The following is a 10,959-nucleotide window of genomic DNA, read 5'->3' on the forward strand; positions in this document are numbered from 1 at the left end:
GGGGGCGCCGCTCGGCCCGGCCATGGGCGTGCGGGCGCGGAGCCTCTGCTGCTTCTCCGGGGCTCGGCGGGGGAAGGAGCCGCAGGTGCTGCCCCGCGGGCGGGGAGGGGGCGGCGGGACCTGCGCGCATTGTTCGGGAGAGCCCCATCCATCCTTTATCCCTTCAGCAGGTGACGGGGCTGCGCCTTTCTCCGCCGAGCCGGGCCCTGCCCTTCACACACACACAGAAAAAAGGGATGCTCGCCCCGGGCTCCGATGCCCTTTGATTTCCGAGTGGGTTTTGAATCGCCCCATCAGCCCTCCCGGTGGGAATCCCGAAGGATGCCGGGCCTGTTGTGTGCGGCCCCTCTCCTGCGTGGCCTCGGAATCGACTCGTGTAAATCGGCTCGTGTAAAAGTCGCTGTCTTTTGTTTTTGTTTTAGATGGTGGATGTTGATGTTTGTGCGGGTGGAGATAGCACCAGAAGAAAAATGGATGCTCTGACGGATAGTGCAGTTGAGATTGTCCCCTTGGAGCTCTATGATTCAGCCAGAGCAAAAATAGCTGCTAATCTACAATGGATCTGTGCTAAAGCCTACGGAATAGGTAAGATCACCTCTGTCAGGAACTCATTCTTGATTTTGTTCTTGCTTTCTCTGTCTCCCCTGCCGTTCCAGGAGTAATTAAATTTGGCTTTGTTTTAAATATCAATAACATGGCAGCCTCTTCTCTTGTTAATGTTATGTGTTTCCTGGTACCTCCAGCAGGAATAACGGGACTGTGTGAGATGCCCTGAATCAGCAAACCTAATGGTGAACGCTCCCAGATGGTGCCTGGGAGGTGCTTTGCCTGCCTCAAAACGTTTAAATCCTTGCTTTAGCTAAGCAGACTTTGTTCCTCAGAGCTTTATGTCACTGCTTGCAGGCCCTGAGTCCCTCCAGGCTGGGAAGGCTTTAGGTGCTTCCTTGTCTAGTCATCTTGGCCAGTGGATGCTGGGACCTTGACACCCTTTTGTGTGCTCAGTTAGGACTTTTTATCCTGTCAGATTGTGGGTTTGCCTTCAAGATGAGCTGAAACACAATCCGTTTGTGTTCAGCAGCGTTTTTCTTTTGTGAAAAAGAAATGAATGAGCAGGTGCAGTTTGTGTTCTGTGACATTAAAGAGCAGGTTGTAGGTGACAGAGGAGCTCTCCCTTCCCTCACATTGTCACGAGTCTGTACAGTCTAACGTGGAAAAATAAATATTCTTGGAGTATATATTTGTAAACGTTTTCCTGGCAGCTGTTGAAATTTGCTTTTTTCTTTTGAACTAGATCTGTCTCCATGTGCTAGATCCATCTTGAGTTTAAGTAGCTTCATTGTGAACAAATAGGATGGAACACTAGTGGTTGGGGTTTTTTTATCCAGAACAAAACATATAATAAAACCATGTGCAGAGTCTTGTTTTGGAAAATGAGGTGGCCCTCTTAATCTAAGTCTAATTCTCCAAACTCATAATATGCTTAATGGATTAGCAGTGGCTTACTTGGTGACAAGGCTGAAGAAAAGAGGTCCATTCCTGCCATTAAATATTAATCCTTGCTGGAATATTTGTCCAAATTATTTTTCTTTTCAAATATTTCCAGCTCTGTCAGTGGCCTCCTCATCTCAGTGACTGTGGGGAAAATAAAATCATGGGTTCATAGTGTTTAATAGTAGTGAAGGTATTTTATTACACGCAACAAGAGGCAAAAAACCTCCCCCAGGGATCAGATGACGTTTAAAAAATGTGGGAATTTGGGGAGGGTGTCAGCAAAACATTGATAACTTAAAAGAACAGAACAGGCCTTTCCCGATGTAAGTATTTCTCAGTGGCTGGAATTGTTTGTAACATTGCCTGAAACTTTTTAGCTGTCAGTGATAAAACGGCTATTGCAGGCCTGGAGGTGCACACTGGGTGTGCTGTGACTGTTTCCAAGAGAAGCTGCTCCAGGAGGGAAGGGGCTGGCACGGATCCTGCGCTGCAGTGGGAGCCCGGTGCCCTCGTGCCTCTGGGTGGTGTCTGCTGGGGCTCCACAACTCAGGGCTGTGTCTGCACCTCCTGGACCAGTGAATTGCTCAGTGGCAAGTCTGTTTATGCACTTGGCAACACAGACTTTGATTGTAAAAGTATTTGGCTTTCCTTTCACCAAGGACTAAAAAGAAACAGCTTTCCCCGTGACAGAGATGTGATCCCTGGCTGGAGCAGCCTTTGCCAGCTTTTCTGCTTGCATTTAGGCTTGTGCAGATTACATTTAGCAGCACTTAAATGCCACAAACAATAGGAAAAAATAATTTTTTTCCATGTTATGCTGTTGGTGCTGCTCCAGTGAGTAAGGATTTGTGTCCATGTGTGTCTCTGCAGGACTGTGGCCCGTGGAAATGTAGTTTGATTTTTGAAATGGCTCCTGCAAGTCGTTGTCACATGTTTAGCCATTGCTGCTGGAATAGCATTGCACAGTCCCTCGAAATTTATAAGCCTCTTTAATTCATAGAGAGATGGGTTTAAGAAGGTTTCCTATGAGATTATAATTTTGAATAATATTTGAACTTGATGACTTGATGTCATCTCTCAGGGGTTACGTTTTTGTTTTAAGATGTTGGATTTTGTTCAGTGAGTGATTTTCTTATTTAAAATCTCACTATGCAGATGAAAGATTTTGGGGGCTTTTTTATTATTTTAGACTAATTTCTGGTCAATTTGGTAAAAAAAAAAAATGCTTCTCTGTTTATAATATTAAAACATGTTCTGAAGTAAATCTTACCTCATAAGGTTTCCATAACTGCCTTCAAGTGGCTGATTAAGGGTGTTTCCCTGAAATGTTAGATTTGGATTTGATGCATGTGAATTGACAGAATTTTGTGCCTTGATCTTTCAAATCCTGGTGCATATCCTGGATTTCATTTTGATCTGAGTAAGGCTGAGCTCCTAGGGAAGTGTGGGAAGGGTCAAGAACAGGAATTTGATTCTGGTGTAGACTGTCACTGAAAGTCATTCATCGCTGCAGGTTTTACCTACAACTGTATTTTCTCTTTACAGTTAAAGAATATTTGACTTCCTCACCTCTAAGCTGGCATTTACGTAGGAAAATTCTTCATCCTTTGTTGTTTTTTTTTCCCCTCAAGGACAAATCACTGGGAGCATGCATGACAAATAATTTAGATTTGAACTCCTAGTTTGGGCTTTGTTTCATTTGATGGTGCACTCCTCCTCTTTTTTTGTTTTTTGCCTTCTGGCCATGAAAAGAGAATTTTGGTAGCCAAACAACTGGAGCTAGAGAAATTCTGTGAGACAGCCCCTCTTCTTGCCCAGGAATTGGGCTGAATGGTTTGTTCCTGGAAGCTGGAGCTCCTGGCTCTGGTGGATGCCTGGTTGGCACAGATGGGCCCCAGAGGGAGGTCCTACAACTGTTTGTCAGAATTCCAGAAGGCAGAGGGGAAGGATGTTGTGAAGGAAGGTGTTTCCCCATTCAGCATCATCCATCTCTCCAGATAAATCTGGGAATACTGACACGGATCACTCTGTGCATCTGGAAACCTGCACTTGGAAGATTCCAAGTCCCTTTAGCTGAGACAGTGGTTTGAGAAAAGGGGGTTTGATTAGAACAAAATTACCTTTTTTCATCCACAAACTTCGATGGGAACCCAAAGGGGCACTTTAAGGAATTCTCCTGGCACCAAGGAAATAAAGTTCCTGATGTTTAAGTGGTCAAGAAGCAAAAGTGCCACTGGGTTTGTGGAACTTTGGTTCACAGGAGGTGAGCGTGGGAGGTCTGGGGAGGCTTGGCAAGCCATCCTTGGGGAGATCACTTTTCCACAGCCATTGGAATGAGCCAGATTGCCAGGCAGGAATGAGGCCAGGTGCTGCCCAAAGCCGAGCAGAGGGCAGTGACCCTGGTCCTTCAGCCCCACTGGCCTCTTGGGCTCTGAGATAAACACCCCCAGGACGTTTTTGTTTGGTACCACTGGGGAAAATAGACAATGACAAGGAAAAATTCTGATTTCTCGGCAGATTTAGTTAGTGCAGCGTTAGTTTGTGTGTAGAAATGATGTTTTCCACCATCACAGTTATAATGTCAAAACTCAGATATTGAGGGAGCATATGGAAGTGTCTCAGTGTTGCAGCTTGCTGGGAGCAGGGGGTTGTTTCCAACCCTTTCCATAACAAATGCTGTTGCCTCTGTAAAACAGTGTGTAAAATTCGGATTTTTCGAAAGGAACTCAGTGGGTTTTACTTATTTATCAGGCCTGGGAGCTTTACATAGTTTCCAGACTTAATGCTGACAGTAGCCTGAGACCTTTGACAAGATGCAGGCAGGAAAGCCAAGAGCTAATGTAATGCATTGGAGGGGAAATGCAAGTTGGGCTTTTTTTTGGTCTTTGAAGTGCTTAAAATTTACTTGTTAAATAAGGTTTTACAGTGCTGTGATAGTTACTGGTTGGCAGAAGCAGTGTGAGCATGTTTCCTGGGCTAAATAGCCTAAATCCCTGGATTCCCTGCTCTTCTTTGTCAGCTTCCTTCTCAAGTTGATAGCAAAAATACTTGTAAGAAAGCTCTTGTGTTTAGCAAATATTCAACAGCTAAGCATTTGTTCCTTTAACAGCACCTGTTTCATAAACACTGGGTATTATTGTGTGGAGTTTACAGGGGTGAAGGATTCCGTAATTATTATTTTGTCTCTCCTGCTTCACCCAGGTTTGTGGCTTTGTGCTCGATCAAAAGATATGATAATGAGCGCGGTCGCTCTCCCAGCACTTCCCAAAGCCTTCAGCTTGGCTTTTTCCTGCCTAAATGTTCCTGTGCCCTATTCCACAGCACTTACAGGGTTTATAACTCACTGCTGGAACGAGAACCACCAAAGAGTGGGTTTAATTCTGGTGGTCTTAGTGCCGAGAACGTGTAGTTTCTGCAGCTTGGAGGACATCCATCCAGTGCTGAATAATTCTGGGAACAGATACCGATCCTAATGAAATCCTACTCAGAATTTGAATAAGCTCTGTGCTGTTTACCATCCCCCTTTGGCTCTCTTTCCATGGGAAACCAGTTCTTCGTGCTTCTGGAGGTAAAAGAACATCTGGGGTGTATCCACTGCAGCAGTTCAAGGGATAAGTCAAATTTGTTCAGATTGCTGTATTTTTTTCTTTATCAAGTCACAATCAGGTGGTTGTCTTAGAGCAGGTTTTTGTAAGTGAGGTGATAAAGGAGAGGAGAGAGAGTCTGGCAATAATTGTCTCTCTGCTGGTTGTTGCAAGTGAAGTTATTTTTATAATCCTCTAAATGATGTTGTACTTGGTGATTTGTACTCAGAACTGGCAGTTTTTGAGAGATTAGAACTCACTGATATGATGGCACAGACTGAAGGAATTGCATCAGGAGAAATCATGGGGGTTTATTTTTGGGTCCTTCCTCTCTTACACAAAGAGCTGGTGGAGGTGTCTCCCCAGCAGTCTCAGCAGGGCAAGAACACTCAAGAGTTTATGCTGCTGAAGCTTGGAAAAAATATGATATTACTTCATTTTATAAGTGTGGGAAGCAGGAAAAATGAGTATTTTTGCTCCATAATGAGCTGACTGCATTAATAGGGTATAAAATTTACATGAATTCCGTGTGTGAAAGGGATCCAGTCAACTCTGGTATCAAGTAGGGTGGTAAATTCTCCAACAATTCTTGATAAAAAACAGAACTAATGATTTTCACCTTCACAGAGCTGATTGCAGGTTATGTGCTGGTTTTAAATTACTATAAAAACATTGGTAGTTTTTAAGTTTCATCTTTTGAACTCTCAGTTTGCCTAAAACTGGCAACTCTGAAGCCTGTCTTGAAGTTGATGCCAACATTTACCTGGTGAAATAACTCAGAAAGCACATTGGGAAAAACAGAAGGTGTTTGCAAGCTTTCCAATAACATAAAAGTGACTGCCTTTGGGAGTTAGGAGCAAAAAAGAAGGAGATGATTTAATTGTTTTTGGTTTGCTTTGGTCTGATTTGTTATTCAGCAGAAAGTTTTGTAGCTTAGAAGTGAATTGCTCAAAGTTAATTTTTTTCAGGTCGATTTTTTTTTTTTGTTTAATTTCCCAAAATCCAAACCATAAATGTGTAAAAACAGGAGTTTTAATCAACAGAACTTCTGTAACATCTGAGTTCATTTATAGGTCACGATGGGAAGGAGCTGAAAAAGATGCTGATAAAAACTGGGTCTTGGAAAGATCAGTCTCTTAGGCTGTACTTTCAAATACTTTCAAATATTGAAGATATCTCACAATTAAACCTCTTTTTTGTGTGTAACTGCCTGGGAAGGCTTTTTTGGCATAATTGCATCCTGTTCAGAACATCAACTACATTTGGAAGTTTCCCATCTCAGTTATATATTTCTATAGCATCCCATTTGCATTGCAGTTTTTTCTACCTTTATTTCTCATTTATTTGTGCCTGCCATGTGGATAGTGCAATTATGTCCAGCATAAATAAATGTGAATTAAATAATAAAGTTAATATCACTGCTCTTGAGCTTTGATAGGGTTTTTATATATTAAAATTTCCATGGCTCTGTCTGTCAGGACATGAAATCAGTTACAAAACCGTTCCTATGTGTCACAGCCAAATTTAGCTGGCAGAAGATGGGGTAGAAAATAAAACTGGGCAAGTGTTTGCTGTGAAATAAGTTGCTATTATGGGAGGATTAATGTTGATGAGTAACTTCCTCTGATAGTATTCAAATTATTAATCCTGGTACTGGAAGTTATTCCCACCCTGACTTGCCTTTAATCCTGGTCAATCCAAATCCATTCAGTCCTTAAGCACTTATGTGGAGATCAGGAACATGGAGTTGGGGGGTTCTTCAGCAGAGGAGACAAAGATTTCAGATTTCTTGGCTGGACATTCAGTGTGAACAACGGCAGATAAAACACAAGGGGTTTTTTTTTTGCTTTGGGGTTTTGTGTTTGTTTGGGGTTGTTTGTTTGTTTGGGGATTTTTTTTAAATATATTGATTTCTGTGACATGGAATCTCCTCACCGAGAACCAGATCCATTCAGTGCTAGAAAAGGCTTTTAAAAATCATTGGAATGGAGCTGGTTTAATCGAAAATTGATGTGGGAGGCCTGGCTGCCCCTGTCACACCGAGCATCCCCTTCCAGTGCTCTCCTGCTTTAATATGTGTGTAAACACCCCAATCCAGTGGATTGTATCCCTTGGAGGGGTGTGAGTGTTGCAGAGAAACCTTTCTGCTCTCTGGAGTTACAGTCTAGAAAATAATCTCAGTCTGTTCTTTACCTCGTGGAGAAGGACCTGAGGAAAATCCAGAGTGCAGGGTCTGTCCAAGGCTTGGAGGGACTCTGTGTCCACCCATTTCATCCCAGTTCCAGCCAGTCACTGGTGGAGGGCAGGTGTTGGTACAAAACCCCTCAATCCAAGTGCTTTCAGACATTTGAAATTTGCTTTTTTTTTTTTTTTTTGTGTGTGTGGTTTCAAAAAAAAGCCTTTCAAACTTGGAGTGGGTGCTAATGCTCTGCCAGAGATGTACAACTTCATGGATATTTTATGAGCTTGTATTATTGCCTTTCACAAATAATTCTAGTACAAAGCAAAGTGGCTTTGGTTGTTAAAGGTGTAGCTGCTTGTAATGAGCTCAGATGTTGAATTATATGAGCTGCTTTGCATTTAGATTTTTGGATCTTTAGAAATGGAAGCTCGAGTTCTCTGCCTGGAAACTGCAATGGCCATTAAATGGAATTAGCTTTCAACAGCCTTTGATTTTAGGTCAGGTTGACTAATGTTAAGGAGATTAAAAATATTTGAATTTATTATGTATTTCACTAAAAATGGACACCCATGTTAACAAATGCCACTCAGGCAGTGCCAGTGGGATTTATTGTGTCTCTTCCCAACCATCTTCGGTATAAAGTCACATTAAGTGTCACAGAAAGAAAAAATAGTGATCTTAATTTTTAAAAACTTCAGAAAGCTTCCCATTTTGAAAAATAGGGACAGCACTGACTAACAATGGCTGTTAGAGATGTTGCAACAACACTGGTTTCTAAATGTTTTTGTCTACGTGAGATGTGCTTCTGGCTCTCACAATAAAATTCTGTCTCGGTTTCTGTGTGAACATCAGGTGCTCTGCAGTATACAAGTGTTGTGTGGCTTTTCTTTTTTTGCAGTTTAAGGATATGCTGTGGGTAGGAATTCCTTGGAATGGGAGAATTGAGTTGTTCTGATTAATGAGCTGAATGCAAAGTAAATTAATAATTCTTTTAACTCTAGGTGTACGTATTTAAAATGAACCATCAGAGTGATTTTGGGGAAAGATATTCAGAGGGACTGGATAGAACAAATAGAATTTTATGTCTGAAAATTAGGAAATGTCAGGTTTCTATTAAGACAATACACTTGAGGCTGGAAAATATTTTTTCTTGGGGTTGCAGACTCTCATTATTCCTGCTAAACCATTATAAAGATCAATAGCTCCTGAGCTGGTTACTGAGTATGAGTAAAAGTATTTCTTTTGGGATGGATTTGAAACGTCTGAGACATATTTAGAGTGATTGGAATATTAGTTGTTGTCAGTGCCTTTCTCTCCTGGGCAGTAGCAAGAGTGTCTTTATGGTTGGGGGTGTGCAAGGGTCAGGTCTTCTGTGTTGCTAATTTTAACTTGCATTCAAATTGCTACACTCAGGATCTATGTTCAGGTTGATAAAATCCTAATACAACTTGTGGAAATCCTGCCAAGCCAAAAGAAGTTAATTTTTAGCCTTGGTTTAAAGCTCCTGTTTAATCCAAGTGGCATGGGTTTGCTTCCTAGGCTTGAATTTTCATTTCAAGGCCAAAAAGCTAAAATATGTTCTTGTCAAAAAAATAGCCCGTCAGCTCACTGGAGATCCAGCTGGTTTGCAAACTGCTTGTAAAGTGCTCAAGGTTTCAGTCAGATATTTTGGTCTTTTGATGAATTTTGGCAGTTCAGAACCAAGATATCGGTGGCTTACTTTTCTTGTTCAGTTTGAGGCAGTGACTGAGCCTTGCAGTTGTGCTGTTGCTGTGTGCAGATGTTTTGGGTTATTCTTGCTCCAAGCAGCTGCAGATTTTGCTTTGAAGATGCATATAAATGGTGCCCATCTGATGCCCAGAGCATTTTCACAGGAACAGCAGGGTTGGAAAGGACCTCTGAGATCATCGAGTCCAACCTGTGACCCAACCCCACCTTGTCCCCCAGACTGTGGCACTGATGCCACATCCAGTCTATTCTTAAACACCTCCAGGGATGGGCAGCCCATTCCAAGGTCTGATCACTCTCTCTGTGAAGAACTTCTTCCTGATGTCCAACCTAAACCTCCCCTGACACAGCTTAAAACTGTGCCCTCGTGTCCTGCTGCTGGTTCCTGGGAGCAGAGACCAACCCCCCCGGGCTCCCTCCTCCTGGCAGGGAATTGTAGAGAGTGATGAGGTCTCCCCTGAGCCTCCTCCTCTCCAGGCTGAACAACCCCAAGTCGTCCTCCTCACAGGAATTGTGCTCCAGACCCTTCACCAGCCTCGTTGCTCTTCTCTGGACACGCTCCAGCCCCTCAATGTCCTTCCTAAACTGAGAGGCCCAGAACTGGACACAGCACTCGAGGTGTGGCCTCACCAGTGCCAAATCTGGGGACAGAATCACTGCCCTGCTCCTGCTGGACACTCTATTCCTGATCCAGGCCAGGATGGCTTTCTTGGTGGCTTTCTTGGCCACCTAGCTCATGTTCAGCTGCTGTCACTCAGCACCCCCAGCTCCCTTTCTCTCCAGCCACTCTGTCCCCGCTGTCCCTCTGTTTTAGCCTGTGCTCCAAACAGTTCTAATCCCAAAGAAAATCAAACCCCGCCAACACCCACCAACCAGATTTCTCTCTGCTGTTCCAGACAACGTCCCAGAGGAGCTGAAGGACCCGTTTTACATCGACCAGTACGAGCAGGAGCACATCAAGCCCCCCGTGATCAAGCTGCTGCTGTCCAGCGAGCTGTACTGCCGCGTCTGCAGCCTCATCCTCAAGGGCGACCAGGTGGCGGCTCTGCAGGGCCACCAGTCCGTGATCCAGGCGCTGTCTCGGAAGGGGATTTACGTCATGGAGAGCGATGACACACCTGTGTCTGAGTCTGATCTGGGCTCGGCACCAATCAAAATGGTGAGCTTAATTAAATCCACTGACGAGCTGCCTTTTATTTAACGCTGGTTAAAATAGGAAGAGGGGAGGGAAGAGCTCTTGGTTTCTAGGTCGCCAACTTTAGGAGTTTTTTGATTTTAAATACAGTTGGAACACAGCACTGTAAGTGTAGATACCCTTCTGGAAGATCTGTAACGAGGAGATTAGGGCTTGTTTCACTTAGGAAGTCTTTCCTGCCTAAAAGGAAGTACCTTTCTCAAGGATAGGTGGATGGCTTTTTTCCTTCTGGATTCCAGAGGAAGCTTTCAGACTCTCTCTCTGGTATGAGGAGAGAGAAACCCTCAGATGTTACAAAGATAAAAGCCTGGAATAGAACAGGAGGCATGTCTTTCTCAGGCCCAGTGCTTTTTGCAGCACTGTTAGAAGTTTTCCCTTGTAAATCCAGTGTTCTCCACTTGGAAATAAACCCTCCTGAACTCTTTGCACTGCCTGGCATTCCAGGGGTACCTGTGTGTTCCCTTACTTCACACCATTCTTTAAGAGGGATTTTACTTTTCAATACTCCTTGTTTTCCCCTGTCAGAGCTCTCACATGGCAATGATTGATGCTCTGATGATGGCCTACACCGTGGAGATGATCAGCATTGAGAAGGTGGTGGCGAGTGTCAAGCGCTTCTCTACATTCAGTGCCTCGAAAGAACTGCCCTATGATTTGGAGGATGCAATGGTTTTCTGGATTAACAAGGTAATATTTCCTTTGGGGAAACCATGCCTGTCTCTTATTGTCACTTTTCAGATATTTAAAATCATTCTGGTGAGTGTCTTCCTTCCGTCTTT

At 43.5% G+C, this 10,959-nt stretch overlaps 1 protein-coding gene across 3 annotated transcripts in view; it reads left to right on the forward strand.

The window, feature by feature from the left end:
- The window catches only part of CAMSAP1 (calmodulin regulated spectrin associated protein 1), a 34,039-nt gene that overhangs the window by 7,310 nt on the left and 15,770 nt on the right, over nucleotides 1-10,959 (forward strand). For 2 of the 3 annotated variants that reach the window (XM_017810309.1, XM_017810307.1), the window contains exons 2-4: nucleotides 423-585; nucleotides 9,882-10,144; nucleotides 10,706-10,867. In XM_017810309.1, coding sequence (XP_017665798.1) covers nucleotides 423-585; nucleotides 9,882-10,144; nucleotides 10,706-10,867 — 588 coding nt within the window. Of the gene's footprint in view, nucleotides 1-62; nucleotides 86-422; nucleotides 586-9,881; nucleotides 10,145-10,705; nucleotides 10,868-10,959 lie in introns of those variants that run through there. The other variant, XM_017810308.1, reaches the window with a different exon arrangement.

This window comes from Lepidothrix coronata, unplaced genomic scaffold, assembly GCF_001604755.1.
Source record: "Lepidothrix coronata isolate B3197 unplaced genomic scaffold, Lepidothrix_coronata-1.0 Scaffold28, whole genome shotgun sequence".
Taxonomy (NCBI): Eukaryota; Metazoa; Chordata; class Aves; order Passeriformes; family Pipridae; genus Lepidothrix; species Lepidothrix coronata.